The sequence below is a fragment of the Hesperophylax consimilis genome, chromosome 3 (genome assembly GCF_061612785.1).
Source record: "Hesperophylax consimilis isolate HC1 chromosome 3, BYU_Hcon_1.0, whole genome shotgun sequence".
NCBI lineage: Eukaryota > Metazoa > Arthropoda > Insecta > Trichoptera > Limnephilidae > Hesperophylax > Hesperophylax consimilis.
In genome coordinates this window covers 18,797,518-18,818,703 of record NC_142838.1, presented here as the reverse complement: position 1 = coordinate 18,818,703, position 21,186 = coordinate 18,797,518, and the positions used below count along the sequence as shown (strand labels likewise).

Here is a 21,186-nt window from a genome sequence, read left to right as displayed (position 1 = left end):
AAATTACGCATTCACAAATGTTTTTATTTGAATAGGTTCCTATAAAGTCAATTTTCGCACACATTCTAATAATTGCTGCTATACATACAAAGAGTAAAAACTCTACTCTCAAGGAACTTGACTGAATCGGGCGAAGCCCATCAAAAAGTTAGACGCAGAAAAAACGTTATATCTGTTAATTTATTAGAGTATAATTCCGTTATTTGGTCACCTTACCATAGATAAAAGATAGATATGATAAAAGCAAATTTCGCGTTAAAATTCGCGTTATTTGTATACGCGAAAATTTCAGATCTCTACTGATTAGTGACGTATTTTTACCTGGTAGTGACGGAGGAAAAAGCATCAGAGGAAGGGCGACAAGGAAGCTCAGTAATGCGGCGAGAAGAAATCCAGTCCACCAGGCTCCAATCCAAACGTTGCTATCTGGGGTCAAACCAAGGCTGGAACAAAAGAAACACAAAAGTTGTTGTTACATCACATTTACTTCTAGCATGCTGTTTGTAGACCTCAATGATTTCAACTCTTTGTTGGTTGTTTCACTGAATTTGAACAATTCATCAAATTTCTAAGCTGATTTTCAAGTTCTGTGAATTTTCTATTATATCTATCTGTCATTTCATTTCAGTTTTGTGAAACAACTGGCCAATAATGATATAATAACAGAACCTGAATAGAACCTTCACAGTACGTAAAAATCAAATTTGATGAATTGTTCAAATTCTGTGAAACAACCCGTCCTTACAGTCGGGGTAATGGATTTTTTTAAACAACTCATCCTAACTCTCCAATCCCTACTGATTGTTCATGTTTTAAGTTGAAAATAAATTACCGGAGATCAAAATTTCATTTTAATTTTTTTTACATTTCATTTTTCTACATCCAAATAATGTCAGAAATCACTAGATAAAGTAAGTCAAGTGCGTCCTTAAAAGCGGCCGCTACACTACTCGCTTCGACGCTTCGACGAAGTCCTCGACGAAGTTAGCCGAAGTGCGTGCCCACACACTCGTGCAACTTCGCGAGTAACTCAGTCCAACCAGTCAGTGATTGGTTTATTTATGCCGTGACGCTTCGAGTCCTTTGACTCGGGCGCATTTACCGACAACAATCGGAAGTCGGGCGAAGCGAAGCGAAGTTGCCCGAAGCGAAGCGTAGTTCGTGCCCACACTATCGTATTCGGTCAACTTCGATCAACTTCGCGAGTAGTGTAGCTGGGCTATAACACCCTGTGTACATACTTTTATACATACAGGGTATATATAATATTCACACGGTTACTGCGTCACATTCGTTGGGAGTTTTTAGAATTTATATTAATATTTTACAGGACAAGATTTCATTATACGCTCCATACGAGATACGAACCATATTTTCTTGTCAATGTTTGGGTTCTTGAAATTCTTTACCATTGGTGAAATCGTAAGGAAGTTATAGCATTAATTAATCGCTGAAATTTCCAAACAACAAATAATAAGAAAAGTGATCCATCATTATTTGTGTTGTCCCTTATCCCCCTTCTTTGTAAATCCTATCTACCTAGATAGGTACCTACTTAGGATTCTCCGGAAGAGTAATTTACTTCAATCAATCATTTTATAATACCGCGCGCCTTGAGGACAGATTAATGTTAAATTGAATACGGTAGACACTAAAAGCTAAACGATTATAATAAATTAACACGTAAAAATACGTAAAACGGTAAAAAAAAACAAAAATTGACAACTAAGTATTTTTTTACTAATGGGTGCTTTTGTGTAACCGATTGTGTCAAAACGGTGTGATCCATGACATTTTTTAGTATAATACATAGCTATTTTCGTGCATTCCAATTCATCTGTTTTTATTTTTATTTCTTTTTAGTTAATTTTAATATTTTGTGATGGGGTAAGTGGGCGGGGGTAGGCATACGCAGTTTTGTGGTGCGTACACTTATAAAATGCATACTTATATAAATAATTTTTAATTTCGTGTTTGATTCTTATGGTGAAATATTCCTCGAGTAGGGAAGGATCCAGATAGGTCATTTTGCACCCAAGAGCAGATTGAAAGCGAAAGCTTCTGGTCACCCCGCCTATGGGTCAAGTGTACGCAATCGACATGCATGTACACTTTTTAATATAACTGTTTGATTTATGAACCGTAATAGGTTTTGTGTTTGTTTGAGATACCTTAATAATAAATCTAATTAAAAAACGAGAAGGAATAAAATATCTTAAGTATTTTAATGCAAATATTCTAATGTAAAAATTGGGTACAGTTACCGACGTGGACTATATAAATGAGTACTTTTAAAAATATATGCATTTGGTGGAAGAAGATATAAATTTTAAAAATATTATTTATTTACGGAAACAAAATCAATATGCCAATATTTAGCTTATTTAAAAGTCATATAAAAAAGTTTTTCCACCATAACAATACATATTATGTTATAGTAAAACCATTAGGTATATATAATTCAAAAGTGCCTTACTTTTGCAAATTAATAAAGGAAAGTACCAGCTGCCAGCCAATATTATGCCCTGCGTAACAACGCAATATTATCCTTTGTCATTTTGGCTAAAATAAGATATCGGATGCACTCTGATTTTCAGATTGATAGCTACACAAGAAACGTTTTTATAAAGTCCCCCCTACTTGTCTCCATCCCCTGCCCTGTATTCCTCCACCTTCTCTCTTCCTCCTTCTTCCCTTTGTTCCTCCTTCATATTCCGTGTCGGTTGGAACCACAAAGTCAACACCCTGAGCAAATATGGGGCCGAGATAAAAGCTTCCAGACATCCCATTCTCATCTCACCCGAGAACTACTTTTGGTGACATAAATTTTCCGAGTAGGTAACATTAATGGATGTCTGGAAGAAGCAATAGAAAACGGTCGCAAGTGGTTGACCGGTTGAAGGTTGTTTGTTGAAAAGCAACAGGCGTTCGTATTATTTTTGCACATCCGTATTACTAGTATTTTTTTTCGCGTGAGTGTCGATGTTATCCGAGTTCGTATATTATGAGAAAATACGAAGAGAATCTTACTAGAATCTCATAGTACTTGTTCTAATGCCAACTGCTATCTTATCATATTCTGATTTTTTTGTTTATTTGGCATTATAGCTTTTAAAGCATGTTATACACGAGGAATATAATATATATTATGTGGTTGAGGTCATATAACTCAATCAATACCAGAAATTTCGGATAAAATACTATTCTATGTCACGGATAATTTCACGCTAGGCCGCCAATACAGGCTTCTGATACTTCCCAGGTGCAGAACTAACATCCCAAGCTGATGCTCCTGGGAAGACTTTACTAGGTTAATTAACTGCCATGCCGGAAAGTGGATCTTTTCCACGTGTCCTTCAACAACTTTAAACACTCCTTTAACTTTTAATTATACGTTCCGACATGTGACCTTCTTTTCGAACATTATCTATGTTAACTATTGGTTTTTGTACTGTTTTTGAAAAATAAAATAAATTATATTAAATATAAATCAGTATAATATATAAATCTGATAAGTATTTCAGAAACAATTTTAAATTTCTAATTTAAATTATTTTTTGCAGTGTTCGGCTAACTAATGTACCAATTCTTATTTTACCTTATTATTGTTTAAGGCGATGCACTACGTCGTGTAATATTTAATAAATGGAGCCGCTATCAATAACAGCCCTTACGTAGATGGCGATAAGGTTTAAATTCCCGCTTAACACCATCCGCCTGTTTTGATTTATGCAAGAAAAAAAAATGGCCAAAAAGTGCCTTTCATTTTATTTTGTGAATGTTCAGGCACAAATATTTATTTTTTTCCCATCATTTAATAAATAACTTAATTTGCCACATTATACAATAAAATTATAACCGAAAATGGGTTCGCAAGTAGGAGATTTTGAACTTTAAACCAGTTTTCATAGGCCTTATACATTATTTTTTTCTGGGCTTATAAAAAGACTTATCTAAAAAATACTGGATTATTTTAAAGGCCAAGATGTATTCTACTCGCAGTATTTAATTAAAGCATCTGAAACATTTCTAGGCGACCAAATTTTCAAACCAAAAACACATAATTTTGCATTACTACGTAGTGCATCGCCTTAACATGTTCGTATTATACATTTGTAAAAGACCTTTGAATGACTAGATATTTCGTGATGCCAACAGCAACAAAATATAAGTTTTATCTTTGAGAGTACAATATTGGATCGAATCACTGATACAATATTGTATGTGAATGATTTTCTAGAAAGAATTGAATTTTATAGCAACAAACAATTTATTCATAAGCATATTACGTAGGCACGAGCGCAAACAAATCTATTGTCTTAATATTTTAAAGCACAACTTGCAAAAAAGGGTATTTTAATAAAATAATTAAATTTACGTCATCTATGAATGCGTAAATTAATGATAACGTACGTTACGTTAAACTTTTTATATTATTTTTTTTTGTAAATTGTGTTTTTTAAATGTTACGTACGTTTTCTTGGGCTCTATGGCAACAACCACATTCCCACATTATGATCGGTACTAGTAGGTTCAGAAAATCGGTCGTGGCACGCCACTGATGTAGTTTCCCTACAATATATCAGGTATTTAAGTACTAGTGAATTATAACGAAGTATCATTAAATTTCCCTCTGCCTAAAACACACATTCTTGCAAGGTGGTTTCCTGTGTATCGCAGGGCAGCACTCACCTTTGCGTAACTAGGAAAGCAGGTATTAATTTCCCCCGAGATATAAATTATGCCATTGTGTCCAATGTATTGTTGGCTACGTTTAGTGGCGGAGCATGATATTGCAGAATCTCCGTGAATCCGTAATCCGAACAATGGGGGGAGGCACGGGGTAGGTGGGAGCAGTAGCTAGGCATTATTCGGGATCGCGAGATAAAGGGGACGAAGGGACAGTAGGGGGACACGTGCAGATGGGTAAACTGGCACCATATCTGCCTGGACAATGTGTGTATTGAAGGAAACATATTGGACATCCCTTCTACACAATACTTATGATCGGTGAATAGACTTATGTAGAAAGGTACTCAGATCCACTCTTAACGTTCACGGTCCGGAAATTTAGAAGTTTTCCGAAGAAATCATTATCTTGAATAATGTTATGCATTATTTAGAATCTATTTTCATATGTACATATACCTTTAATATAAAACATAAATTTAAGGCAGCAAAACCACGAAAAGTATAGTGTCATCTGGAAACTTTAAATATAAATTTATATCTCAAAAAGAAAGGAAATACGTCATATTTTGTAACATATATATTAGTCATAATAAGCTGTGTATGTTCTACCGGTATTTCAATGGAAGGTGCTCCTTTGATCCTTTCGACACTGGTGCCGGATGCATATATTGGAAACGCGCCAAAGCGTTTTGTACACGGTTGACTTTTGTCATATGAGAACAAGAACAAGAGTCTCTTCAAGACCCATGTTTACTCACGGAGAAAAATTTTCCTGTTAAAAAAGTGACAGCACGCTAACTTCCTGTTAAAATATAGTAATTCAGAATATATCGAGAACACGTGTTCTTTTCCGAATAGATATTATGACGAAACGCCACAATGTAAGTACGTCAGTATCAATACTAGTACATGGAGGGCTGAGGGATGAGGGATGCGGGTGAGGGATGAGGGATGAATGATGAGGGATGGTTAGATTTTTTAGACACTGAAGTAAATGCAAGGAGAATAATGTTTCAGGATGCTACGTAGAAGGTATCATAAGTGAATGGATAATAAATCGGAGATGTTCCAGAAAGACATAGCAGAATCAAGAGAATAAACTAAGAGTAGAATCCCAAAATAGTGTGAAAGGTATATGAATGTGAATTAAGCAAGGAGTGTGTGCCAAAAAAGTATTGGCATATCTGCTATCAGTATCAAGACTGAAGGGATGGGCTTTCATTGAAAATGCTTCCGCCTGTGGTGCATATGGCAAAAACCAAAAAAAGTTTTCGAAATGACGGGAACTTTTGCAATTTTCGATGGTAATCTTTGTCATGCCTACGCTAGTGATACTTCCCCCTCTCGCATAAATTTGATGCTATCGTGTATATTTTGTATAATATGTTATTGTTAATATTTTTATTTGATATTAACGCTGAGAAGTTGAAAGTTTATGTAAAGAACACACCAGAACAAGGAAAACTGCAGCAGACAAAATATTTACTTAATTTATTTATTTATTAACGCCCTTTTTAGGGGCATTTACACCGGAATATACAGTATTATTCCAACCTTTTGAATTTATTTAGTGATAAATTGAAGATGTCGACATAATTACTTCTCTCCATTAGTATCCTGGGCAATGGGGAATACATAATATTTTTACCTACATATATAATGGTAGTTAGTCCCAGAATTCCTATACTGAAATAAATCCTGACTTCTAGTATTAAGTTTTCAAATCAGTTCAATTACAGCAGTAACTCTTTGATCACAATATTTTTCGTGAATATTTTTACTTGATCAGTCATGTAAGTTATCAAATAATGCCTCAATTCTATACACATCAGTTCCAATTTTTAAAATGACAGTTAAAATATTATGCTATATGTAGGTACTTCATAAAGTACTTAAAAAAAGCAAAGGCTTGTCTGAATCTTTGACTCCAGTTCCAATGTTGAAAATGACACTTAATTTGAAATAAATCCAAGATCAAAGAACCAGAGTTACATCACAGCACATACAGACCCACAACCAAAAGTTATATTGTTGAAAATATTTCCAAAAGATAATCACAAATGATTACTCAATAAATTTCAATGTTGTAATTTAACAAAACTAATCTATTTAGTGAGATTTGGCGTCTTGAAATCGCACTGATACTTATAAATTGTGTTTGACCGGTTGGTAGCCGAATGAACAAATGCGTCGGCTTCTAATCCAGGGGACGCGAGTTCCACCCTATACTAGCTACGTCCTCCATCATCGCACAATCAACTTTCCCCGCTTACAATCTTAGAAGTAGAATGAATCATTCAAAGAGTGTCAATTTATATGTAACCCGGGAATGTTACGGGCTTCACTTTTAAAAATCAGATATATAATTATTTATTATTTTTTATTAAGGCGATGCACTACGTCGTGTAATATTTTGAATCCAGCCGCTATCAATAACACACCTTACGTAGATGGCGATAAGGCTTAAATTCCCGCTTAACACCATCCATCTGTTTTGATTTATGCAAGAAAAAAACATAGCCAAAAAGTGCCTTTTATTTTATTTTGTGCATGTTCAGGCACAAATATTTAAATGTTTTTCGATCATTTTATAAATAACTTAAATCGCCACATTATACAATAAAACTATAACCGAAAATGGGTTCGTAAGTAGGAGATTTTGAACTTTAAATCAGTTTTCATAGGCCTTTACATTGTTTTTTTCTTTGCTTATAAAAAGACTAGAAAGACTTAAAAATACTGGATTATTTCAAAGGCCAGGATGTATTCTACTTGCAGTATTTAATTAAAGCATCTGAAACATTTCTAAGCGACAAAATTTTCAAACCAAAAACACATGATTTTGCATTACTACGTATTGCATCGCCTTAAATTACCGTTTAATTTCATTTTACTGTCAAGATCAACGAGCTGACAATGACGAATTATGGAGTATTATCATCAAGAATTATGGAGTGTATTCAATTAATTATATTTAAAAAAATACTCTTGGACTAAATTTATTGTGCATTTTTTTAATAGGAAAGAAGATTCTGAAAATGTTTGCCGAAACTCGGAGGAAAGTAGGTGAAAAACGGATAATTTTGGATGGAATAAAAGTATGTAATTCAAACCCTAGAAACGTCGGCTATCTTTACAGAATCATATTTTAACTTTGCGACTCACGTGAGATCCCCCCCTCCCTCACCGTTCCCTTCTTCGCTCAGTGAACTCTTTTCATACGTGAATTCCATTAAGAGTTTGTGAAGACTCTTCTGGGGGAGCCTGGTGACTAGTGCACTTCTTTCTTCTCTCAAGTTCTCCGTATTCATCTTGAGTTACTATTCTCCGAACATGATTGAAAGAAACCCCTTTCCCCTTTCTATTTCCCTAGAGAATCGGTGACGCGTGATTAATAATATCGCTTTGCTTTTGTTGGGCTTTATTATAAAAGTTTGGTATTTTTTGGTCCGAGCCTTGGGGGAGTTTTATCTTTTCAATATAATAAGATGTCAATAATGACATAAACAACAAAAAACTTTTTTTTGCAAACCAAGTTTATTTTGTCAGTAGGAGACAAACCGGGCGTGTCCGTGTGGCAGAAATAGGTTTTTGTTTCTTAATTTCTGAGAAATTGTAACGCATCTCACAAGATTAGTTTGTTTGGTAATAATTAAACCACTGTAGGCAGCCACTACGCGCGCATTTAGTAGCCATAATATTATTTTTATTTATGGTATCCCCAGCGTGCTACTTACCTGCTGAGCGGAGCAATCGCCCATCTCCATTCGCTGTTGGGGACTGGTTCGGTATAGTGGCCCGCGTACGTGGCTCGCCTACATTTCTTCTGATATTTACGTCGTGTTTGTAATATTGCGAATAAGTGTAATAAACGATAAATTCAGTGAAATAAAATCTTCTTTATTTTAATCAACACGACAGTGTTGATTATGTTATAGTATGCGAAACGACGAGGTAAGCGTCGACCTTTGCATCCTATAAATGGTCACCCGAGTGTAACTTCACGTAAAAATAATATTATGGCTACTAAATGCGCGCGTAGTGGCTGCCTACACCACGTTTCGTCTAAAATTAATATTACTTAATTCACATGAAATAGTGAAATACTATTCTAATTATCAATCCCCTTGTAAATACACTTTTAATACGCACTTAACACATGCGCATTGTTACTATAGCATTGAAATCTTCATTTGACATCGGTGTACATAAATATATTTAAAAAAAATAAATGGTAGTAAATAAAAAAAAACATTATATTATTTTGAATTAAATAAATCACTTTGTACACACCACTATTTAATCAAAATAACCGATATATTTCATGAAACCAATGGCATATACCTGTGATTTATTTTATTTTAATTAAAACGTCACCACAAAGTGGATTTGCAGTTATTGAAAACAATATTATATAGATATATAGTTTAAATTTTTAAACTTCTGTTAAAGAGTCGTTAGTGATATTTATATATATTTTTTAGACTTTTATATTTATTTTATGTATCAGCGCAGGGATTTATATATTTATAATTTTTATTTTCATTGTTATGAAAGTTACTTGACGTAATTAAAAGGCGTATCATGTTGTAATATTTTCGTCTTTTTGCCATTCTTTTATTTGTTTAAAACAATATAAAATTTTCTTCTCTCTTGGCTATGACCGATATTTAATTTTTTTTCTCTAAGGCTTTGCATATGTGTTCGCAGGGATGGAAAATTCCTCCCCTACAACACATAAGCCTCCATTAAAATTGGATCCTTAATTTCTTTGATATCTACAGAAAGCTACTTAAAGCTCTCTTGTACTATATATCTTTATAGACATATGTACTTAACTAATTAATACGTTATTTACGACCTCAAACGCAAATATTTTCGTATTTATATTGTAATTAAATTCCATCAAACGTTGTGTAATTTTTTGATTTATGATATAGGATTTTAATTACTTTCATTTTGTGGTAACCCTCTTGGTTCTGATCAAGGCGTTGAGTTTCAAAATTGAATTGGTCTTTCCATTGCAAACCTAGACTTAAATGATTTCTCTGAATGAGCTAGCTTTCCTATTGTAACTATTCTGATTCCCTGCACCCTAACAAAGTCGTAGTTAAACGCTGATAAAAGATATTATACATGTTTATTTGGACAGGTAATTTAATATAACTCAAATGGTTAATTGTTAGTAAATTTGATTTTGGTAAACTCTTGTGTCTGTTTGGCGCCACTCCTTTTTGATTCTGCTGCTATAAGGTACATGTAAAGATTGATTTAGTAGATTAATATAATTAGTTAATTGTATATTTGACGAACTCGGAATAGCCCTTTGCTGGCATAATTTGGCTCCTATCCTCCTGCAAGTAAACGAGATGATCGAGAGTCAACGAGAAATTCGCACAATCTTTTGACACGGTTCGTTGATTGGTACCTAAGTTACCGCGTCCCAAAGAACCTTCCATCGTCATCATGCACTGCCTCCAAGTCTCCTCTCGAGTCCCGAAACCCCCAAATTCCGACCCCTCCTTGGACTACAATTTACTAGGGCGAACCGGTTTCGTCCTATATACAATCATATACTCACGGTTGGTGTGGAATTACGGGTCGTGAATCCTCATTCCACGTTTAAGAGAAAATGCGAGAGTGGTCCAGAAGACCTAAAATGCAAGCTGTATGCAGGTCCGCATTCTCCAGTAAACAGTACATACGAATAAATATATGTATACATACGTTTTGGGAAAGGTTTATAACTTGCAATACAAGGCTACTTGCCTCGTATCCCAAGCTCGGATCTCGTGCCAAGAACTCTGCGAAGCTCTAGGTTTGGTTACCGAATAGATACATAAGAATAAGGTGATACGAATAAATACGATAAAATAAGATCTTATTGATAGTTTGTTTTGGAGAGCTATCGAACTCCAGGCTTTTTGTTTTTGTTTGGTTTTGACGTTTTTATTTAAGAGAATCGCCATCTCTATTTTGTTTGATTAATGGTCTTGTTATAGGAGCGACCACTGCCTCCTATCGGATGAACTGTATTTATTTGAAATTTTTCCTCCAGGGTTCAACATTAAATTTAGTTCATCCTATCCCGTGATTTTTCAACTGTTTCATGTAATTGATTGCCACATAAGAGGGTACACGCCTTTCAACTGTCTCAGGCAACTGATGGGATCTATGCGAACACTTCATCAATAATATTCAAATGTTTCGTATAATATTTCGATATAAGTCTTACTAACCCGTGATTTTTCAATTGTCGATTGTGAATGGTAGGTATTTGTAAGCACGCAGCTTCCAGCTGTTTCAGGTAACTAATAAAAATCTATGCGACTATCTAATCCATGGTATTCAAATGTTTCATGTAATATTTCGATATAAATCTTGCTAACCCGTGATTTTCAATTGTCGTTTGTGAATGATAGGTATTTGTGAATACGCAAAATCGCTGCGCATTGTACAATGACATCCTGGTAATTATCTAGTTGCGGCCAAGGTCGATTTCAAACCATGTAACTGACCCAATTCTCCAGTGTACGCTTTATTTATAAACAAATCGAATAATGTAAACACCTTCTTTGACACACTAATCTAGAAGCGAGATTGTTTATTTAAGAAATATCTCTACCTCTCCCTATAATTCAGTTATGTTACCTTTTATTGTGCATAGTTAATTAAAATATTTTTTATTCCCTTTTTTTTTGTTAAACTATTTATTTCATTTTCCGAATTTAGTAAATTTACTAGAGGTTAAGTGAAGAATAAATATAAATATATATAAGTACACATATCTCGATTGTCAAAATATGTTAAATAAGAGTACATATATTAATAAATAAATATAAAATATATGATTCTACATAGTCTTGAATATTAATAAATACATATTTTCTTTTTCAATAAAATAGGTATGTCCATAGGCAGGTATTTAAGATCGCTACCATTCCAATGTTTCGATTAAATGATAAATAAATATATATATACATATACATGTAGGTACATACATTACTCATATATATATTCTTTATATACAATATATTACTTTATTTTTATATAGATAAATACATAATATATATATATACATATATTAATGTGTAATTCCTTTTTGTTGTTTTATTTTAATATTCAATTGATATACCTCCACTTCACAGCCCTTCTGTGCCTCCTGGGACCTGAAAATTATTTATAAAAGGAAAACTTACCCCACCAAGGTCTTTCCGGTTGGGAGCTACACAACAACCTTGCTGAAGAAATCCTACCTAATTAGCTGTATTTTCCAACTAATTTCAAAATAAATCCTTTCGACTATTTATTCCTATTTAATATTTTATTCTTGCTTGATGTATATAAATTAGCTGATATTTAATTTTTTCTTCCGAACGAAATCCTAATCCAGAAAACCCGTTGATTTAATAACACTTTTCTAGTTTAGGCTTTTGAATGATAGCTGTTTCAAATTCTTTTTTTCGAAATGGTAGGTTGATGTTAAAATTCTGGTTAAAACGACAAACACTTTTAACACTGTCGCTATACGCACGGTGGGTTTTAATTGATCAATTTATTGATTCTAAATTTCTTTTTATATAAATTTATAAGAAATTTATTCCTAATTGCGCAAACTTTTAATTAACTCGATTCTTAATAAATTAAATATCTGTTAAACTTTCTCCCAAATTGTGCTGTTTTCACCAATTTTTTTAAAAACTATCCACAATTAATTTTTTTTTCGAACTGTTACTTTTAGAACAAATGTTTGAGCGTTTATTATTGTATCCTTTTTTTGTTTTTGTGTTTCTTTTAAACTAAGAAGTAAGTATTTACTATTAATATTTTTAAACAAAATTGATACTAAATTATAATCTATTATTAAATATCAATCCGCGATCACGTTCACTTTAGATTTCCGAAAACTCTTAATTGAATTTGAATGTTTTCACTTTGAATGAAATAATTATTTTAGAATTTAAATAATTCACTAATGGCTTTTTTCACTTTTCACTTAACACTTTTAAGCACTGAGTTTAACCCTATTTATTTTCACGGTTTAATTAAATTAAACTGACTTAACAAAACTTAACTGATGGGGTTTTCAAAGGAATTTAGAAACTGAATTTAAGACTTTTTACAAAACTTTCTAAGTCCAGGGACTTGTTCAAAATTTAACACTTAGACTTGTTCAAAATTTAACACTTAGAGATATTTCACTGTTAATTTTACCAAGAACGTAGTACTGCCACGTAACAACTTTTCAAATCCATGGCACGACTGACTGTCTCAAAACTGGTGTGCACCGTATTTTATACCCCTCTCAGGTTCCAAAAGACGTATCTGAATTTCCTTTGATAATCAATTCTATCTCCTATCAACTCGTAAATCCGAACACATCTGCCCCTAATTTCGATTGTGCCTACATACGATCTTCTGTTGTCCGGCTCTGGGCGGCGGTTAGTTTTTATCTCACGTCTCTAACTCGATAGGGTCCGAATCGGGTAAGTCTGCGTTAATTACCCAAGCTTCCTTTGTCCTCTGTTCATACAAAATTTTGTTAACATATCATGATTTTGTGTCCCTTTTTTTTCTCAATTTGCGATAGGTCCGCCCTCAATAACATACATATAGATCTCAATTTTATGCATCTCGTGCGAAACATGATTAAATCCATGTCGAAATCTTTACTATGCTTTTTGAATTTCGATTTGTCTAAATTCTACTTAATTTTATTGTCACCTATATGAGCTTTTCCATTTTCACCAGTACCTTCTCTCTTTATGTCGCAGATTTGAGTTTTTCCTTATTTTTTGGATTTTCTTTTATTCGCGACGTTTTCTTGCACAATTTTCTTCTTTATTCTTATGTTATTTCTCATAACTCTATAATTACTTATTTTCCAAGTCGTATTTATTAATTTCACGGATAAATTAGAATTGTATCGCTTTTCTCCACTTGGATCATTCCTTATCACCGTTCTTTACCCTTTCTTTATCTTTTCCACACTTTTCCTGATGTGTGTCGCCCCCAGGAAAATTTTATCCTTCATTTATTATTAATTAATAAATAGTTTTCCACACTTCTATGGGAGATATACCTAATTTGACTCTGGGATATCCGTCACTTTTATTGTCTCACTCGATCTCCGCCCCATTCTCTATCTTTGTCATACAAAATATCACATAAAACATACGCATTGACATCTGTTTACGTCTCAAATTTTGGTACTGTGCTCGTAAATTTCATTTTATTTCAAACCTATTAATTTTTATATCTTTTGTCTTAACTAAACATTCCATAAGCCCTACGTTAAAGTTAATAGCTTTTATAATGGTTTATTACCTTAACGTAAACAAAAATCATGTTCGAATTTCGATTGTTTATCCTCTAAAATACACATGAGACTGTCAACCTTTTATCTCATGTCACTTCTTCTGCAGTCTTGTGTAACTCTAATATCTATCTACCCTGATAATCGTGTAAAATGCCTACGTTTCCTGAATTTAATCTATCGCTATATGTTTAGTTTTATTGCCTTCCTATGGTACTCAATTATCATGTTCTTAGGACCTTTGTAGCAGCTCAAAATCTCTAAATTTTCTCTTAGTCCAGTTGCTGCACCGTTTCTAAAATGTCTATTTTAATGCAAGATTTTCATTCCCAATCGTTTTCCTAATACCCCCGCTCCATCTAGAATTGATAACGATTAGTTTCTAATGTCCCTAACACTTTCGTTTTCCTTTATTACGATTTACATCGAACTCGACACCCTCCCGCTATCATAAGTAATTGCACGACGGTTGAAATCATGCCAGCAACTTCCCTAAGTTTTTCCGACCTCTCTTATACTATATTTCATTTAAACTTTCCATTGTATTTTCGTGTGTGTGTTTTTTCCAACATGAAAGGGTCCCAAAGCCCTCGATTTCAATGGTTCGCTATCTCATAAATGTCTCAGTTATTGTAAACATTCCCAGGATTTGTTCCCTTGAACGTCGATTGTTTACACTATAGTGCGTTCGCCTCTAATTTCTGTGAGAATAAAGAAGTCATTACTTATCTTTTTTATCGCCGGGTCCAAAGTTCATTTCTTTGTCTTTCTTAGACACACGCCTTTCCGTTCACTGATTGGTTACTCAAAATTTTATAGCTTTTGTTTTGATCTAATTGGTTGACAACCTTCATTGTTTATTTTTAAGCCTAGACAAGGGGAATCCTTCTTGCCCTAGACGATTTTACGACCTCTGTGCTTTCGTCCTAGAACCTCGATATAATTCCAACTATTACAGATGCCTACTGCAAACAAACTGGATCAATTTTAAATCAACAGATGTCGTTAGCATGTCCGTTTTCATAAATAATTCGTATATTTTTAATCCGCGAAGTGAGAAGCAACGGTTTATCTGTTTTCACTGTGATTTAAGCCTTTCATCACAATGTGTCAGAGAAATTATTACTTTTTACATTCACTTTATGTAGAATTTTAAACATATATGTAAAAACATATATAGGCAAAACTAATTACAAGTTCTGAGGTTTATTCTTAATTATACGACTTAATTCGTATTTCATATTCGGGAAAAGATTAACGAGTTATACTTAGTAAATTAACGACCACGATAAGCCATTTGTCTAATGCACATTGTTTTTTTTTCTCCATAAATCAGTAATAGGTAGGTATTTTACTCTGCTTGTGGACATCTATCGCCACTGAATAGATAACTCCTGGAAGTATGATTCAAAAGTAAATTGATTTCGACACTTCGACAGGTCAATGAAATGATTTTCTGCCCGAGAGAGATTTTCGATTAGAAATGTGTGAACAATTTCATAAGAAGTTAGGAAAATAAATTTAGCCTACACAACACATTTCTAGAGATTTATATCTTCAGTGACCACCAGTACAGCTAATGAGTACCCCAAAATCAAATAGTACCTGAAAAACATTAATACTTCTGCATAATTAAAAGGTTTTTATTAAATCATCAAATCCGAAGAGATTGCCTGTTAAAAATCAGCTTTAATTTCAAAACGTTCTAATAATATTTAAGCCTTTACACAGTTTTTTCTCACAGCGAATGACATTAATTAAAAACGAAAGACCTTTTAAAATTTATTCGTTTAGCATTTAATGATTATTACGAAAACTTTAACAGGATTATTTTTTCTGCAAGGTTAAGAGAATTAATTTCCTAATTTGGTTGTAAAAAATAATAGTAATTAATAATCATAATAATATGTATTCAAATTATTAATGAATATGTTTTACTATTTGTCAATATCGAACTTGACAATATGCGAGAGTTTCCAAATGATGTTCTCTCATTTAAACTTCATTAGGCACTCTTTAATTCCAACAGTTACGGCACAAATAAAACAAAAATATTTCTTACTCACTTCATAATATTGTATAAGAAAGATGTTTCTAACTAAATAAAGAAAAAGTGTATTCATTATCATGCATCTCCTTCAAACGTATTAAAGAATTCAAACGCCATTGCCGTTGTCATCGCCGTGCCGTAGCCGTAGGAATTATACTCGTACTCGTAAATGTATCCTTTCACTATATTTTTTTTTAAATCGTCTCTCCGGGTTCTCTATGTTTGAGAGGTTTTTAAGAGCCACTTTAAAGAGGTATGTTCTGTGCCTACAAAATATGCTACAAGCAAAATTAATTAAAGAATATTGTTTTCATTACAATATTTCGAAGTTCACAAGCACCTAGTAAAAGCTAATTCCGTAGAGAACCTCACGATTTTCTAACAAAAACAAAGAGAGAATTCATTCCATAATATCTCTAGCAACTCTAGCCAAACAACTTTGATCGCTAAAGTTAACTTTATGAATATTTTACGTATTTTCCTACATTTTGACGTGGAAGAAGAAGAAACGGAGAAGAGGTGGAGTAACTCTCAGTTAGGGTGTGTTAATTTTAGAATATTTTTCAAATAGAGATTTTTAAAGTTTATCTCAAAAGTGGCGTATTGCAAAGAAATGAGATTTATATTTAATTTTTTTTTAAATATTCTTTGCCTTCTCAATTCTTTATTATTTACTAAATTCTTAATCAATTACATTTCAATTTTAATATGTGTTAAATATTTCAACAAACCTTTAATTTTACTATTTTACTATCACTTTAATGCTTAAAAAAGTGTGTTCACATTTTTTATTACATGTTGTACGTTATTTTCAAATTTATTTAGGAGTTCGTTCTAGTGAAAAACTTTAATTTTAATTTTATGCGCGTTATAAACTAAATGCATTATTTTAACCCTTCCAGCGTTTGAGGGTCATATATGACCGGGCGTCCATAAGAAATAATAATTCTTTCCAGTTTGCCTCAAATATGTATACTGGAATCCATTAATAAATTTAAAAAATAGTCAAAATGAATAAATCACATTTCACGCCGCTATCGTAACAATCGGTTTAACTTTAAAAATTATTTCTTATTTTTTTATTAAATGAACGAGGTAAAAGTGAAGGTACTGTTGTCTTACGAATTTCTCAAATAAAACGAATGTGCTTTCGAAATATCGAGTAAAAAATTAAGTAAAAATGTGGTTAGCGTTTTTCCCAACATTTTCCACGATAGATATTAAAATTATATTATTTTGAAATAGTCTTATTTATTTTAAATGCATACACCGGAAACATCATTTTATCTAGTTTCTAGAACAGTATTTGTTTTTACGGAAAATTAAAAAATAAGATGTATATAGGGCATTTGAAATACACAGGAAACATTGCAAACTGAACAAATGTGATGAATGTTCTGAAGGGTTAAGATGTTTATAAATAAGTCTAAAATATACTAGAAAAAATAGGTATAGAAATCGACTATACATAAAATAAAAACACTATGCAATGGCTGTTTTTTAAGTTTTGGGCGTTTGAAAGGGATAACGAAATTTTTAAATTAAAAAAAATGCAAATCTCATTTTCTTCGCAATACGCAACACAATATTTTAAAAATATTGAAAATTTCTTATTAATATGAAAAATACAAAAATAATTGACACACCCTGGTCTCAGTGGCTAAATAACTTCTGGGGAATTTATCGAGTGTGAAACGTGTTCCAGAAGTTTCGCTAGCCGTTTTCCCGCCTTGATAACAATAAACAAAGAAACTACATAATAGAGAAAGTCCAGATAATAGCTTTTGAGATACAAACTTCTAGATAGGATTTACTATATTATTATGGCGGAGTAGAGACTTCGCCGTTTGCTTCTCATTGGATTATAGATCTGATATATACCCAGATGATTAATTTACGTGCTTCGTTAACCATATACTCGTATTATCGTTTTGACCACAGACATATGAATATATAGACTAGAAATTAAAGGTGAGGGGTAAAATCAACTGTTGAAGAACGAAGGGGGTAAAGCTGACTGTGATTCGTCAATAAATCAATCTGACAGTATATAGGCATCTCGCATTATAATATCACCATTTAGTTCTTAAAAGTAAAATCTGCTTTTGAATGAATAGACATTTTTACATGGGAGCGCAAATTACTCGCCACGTTATGAACAAATTTGCGAAGTCCAAATTCGGCAAAAAAAAATTTCTTCTATTTTCAGAGTCGAATATTTTGTTTACGTATTTAGTTAAGACACTTTTATAAGTGTTCATAATTTACTTCCCAGTAACAACGATGCGCACACTTGAGAATCGCTACATTCGACCAATGTTGGCTCGATGTGATAGTATATGTTTCTACAACTGATTCATATTATACGACGTGAATAAGCTTAAAATGATGCTTACATATGGAATGTAATACGACAATTGGGTTTATTCTCTTTTTCACATCTATTTTTACAAGTTTTTATATCACAAGCCACTATTTTGCCGTGTTATTTCATAAAATGCCTCGACCATAGCTCGACGCTAGTTCGAACAAGAATGATGACGTCACATTCTCAAGATTCACGGGAAGCCATACGCAAGCCCAGCCGGCTCCAATGGAACCGGTAAGGGAAGTGGGGAATAATACGCTTTTAATCACTTAGGGCAGGTCTACTAATATTCATATGTCTATGGTTTTGACCCTTATACCGCGAAACTTCAGGAAACGATTATTAACACTTATGAAAATTCAATAATTTTTCTTATTTTCATTTGATTTACGCTTTTTAAAATGTGAATAACACACAAGATTACCTGGCCATTCATATATGATCACCAAACAAGCTAAAGCCATTTCAAGCAATGTTTCAATACTGAATGTTGATCTTTCGGGTGTATACCATGGTAGGTAGGTATATTTTAGAATTGATAGTCTTCCCTCAGAGAGACCACCTAATGTACATATTTTTTTGGTTTGACAAAGGATATGTCAACGTACCTTTATATTCACCGTCTTCCAGGTACCTACCATGAAAATGGCTAGTAAAATTTACGCACTTAACCTTAATAAATAAAATGTTAATCAAGGGTCACACTACAATATTTACGACAAAAAAATAACAAATTTATGGAATGTTCACCCAAATTTCGTATTTCGTAATTGCTTACATTATTATTAGCTTGCATCACAGCGGTGTGTGAATCAAAGTCAAAGAAAAGATATTAAACGATAATACATTAATTAATAGGTCAAAAAGAATGTTTATAATTTTATTTTATTTAATAAATAAATTTCAAAATTTCTTTTGAAATTGTAAGTTTTGTAAGTGTGTGGGTACCTACCTACTTAATTATAAACCATATAAACTTTTTTTATTTGGAATAAGAAATTATTCAATTTGTCCAAAGAAACATCACCATCTGAATAACTATTTTTAAAAATAATTCCGGCTGATATATACCATAATATTGAAAAAATACGAATAAGAAAGACACGACGATTTCGCGTTTAAAAAATAATCTTTATTAAACAAACAAATTTGCAGAAGACGAAATGCAAAACAATCGAGATAAAACAGGACTACACTACGCTCAATCAATTATTAATTTAGCAATATTTATTTACCAATCATTTTGCTTTGACGAAGACGATAATCTTTTTATTAATATTCTGACGTCAGAATAGTGTTTGCAACAACAAAAACGAATATAAATTATTCACTCTTACCAAACCGGCCTTTCGTCTATAATTTGATTGGTAGACAGGTTCGATTTGATTGACAGAATATAATAATGGTTTTGATTTGGGTAAGTAGATACTAAACAGGCATTCAATTAATTATTATTATTACGTAAGTTCAAGCCGGTACTTACTCAGTTGGGTTGACGGAGACGAAATCTGTGTAAATCTTCAACAGTTGACCTCCAACTACGTATCCAACCGCGGGACCAATGATAGACATCGTGTAAAAGATGCCTGAAACAAAAGAGGACAATTAAAATACTGTTCAATGGATACATCTTCTAAAACAAACTCTTAAACAGGGTAAATGTGATTAGAGATCTTGGAGTCCTAATGGACAGTAAGCTTCTTTTTCAATCTCATATCGAGCATATCACGTGGAAGGCTTTGAAAATGCTGGGATTTATACTTAGAGTATGTTCAGTTTTCAAAAATCCACAAACATTTAAGATTCTCTACATATCTTACGTCAGAAGCCACCTAGAGTATGCATCAACAGTGTGGAACCCTCATAGTTCTACATATAAATCAAACATAGAAAGAGTTCAGAAAAAGTTTTTGAAATATGTCTCTTATCGCATGCGAAATGATGAAAACAATGTGTCCATGAACCAACTCTTGATCAACGCCGAGATATCAGAGACCTAGTAATGCTATATAAGATAATCCATTATTTTATTGATAACCTTTTACAAAATATTCATTTCAGATGTCCATTAAGAGTAACTCGATCTCCGGACACATTTTATATTCCCAAGAGCAATACTAATTATCTTGAAAATGTATTTATAAGAAGAAGCTGTAGCACCTTTAATAGATTATGCACAAATATCGATGTGTTCAATACGAGCCTCGCAGGATTCATAGCATTCCTAAGAGAGTAGCGTTCGATCGTTGCGGGAAACTTAGTAGTGTTAGTGTGTGTATTGTTTTTGTATGGGTTGAATCTGTAGTCTTTTTATTTTTATTTTTTTGGAGATTTTCCTTTTCTACTAGTTAGTATTTATATTGTATTGTATTATTTATATTCATATGTTTTTCTACCTATATATAAAATGAATCTTCTGTGGAAACTTTACTGGTTTATGCAACTTTGTAAAAATGATTTGTATTAAAATATATTTGTATAACTGTTTGTTTCCCAAATAAAATAAAAATAAAATAAACTATACATGTTTAATTTAGTACTAAGCTATTCCAAGTACAATTAATTTTGTGGGTAACAATAAACTCACAACTGACTATTATCATAGACACTTCATACTTCGACTTATGACAGGTCTTATACAAACTATTGTTACACCGGTATATATTTCTTTTGAATTATACATTGTCTTACTGCACTTATATCAATAACTGTATCACTTGCAATAGTGTTTTGTTTCACATTAATTGTTCTTTAATTTAT

The 21,186-nt window shown here is 32.7% G+C and overlaps 1 protein-coding gene across 1 annotated transcript in view; it reads right to left on the bottom strand.

Moving 5' to 3' along the window:
• The window catches only part of Oatp26F (Organic anion transporting polypeptide 26F), a 128,571-nt gene that overhangs the window by 10,775 nt on the left and 96,610 nt on the right, over nucleotides 1–21,186 (bottom strand). Inside the window, exons 6-7 of the mRNA XM_089648914.1 lie at nucleotides 19,910–20,012; nucleotides 322–443 (exon numbers count right to left, since the gene is read on the bottom strand). Of these exons, the coding sequence (XP_089505040.1) occupies nucleotides 322–443; nucleotides 19,910–20,012 (225 nt within the window). The remainder of the gene's footprint in view (nucleotides 1–321; nucleotides 444–19,909; nucleotides 20,013–21,186) is intronic.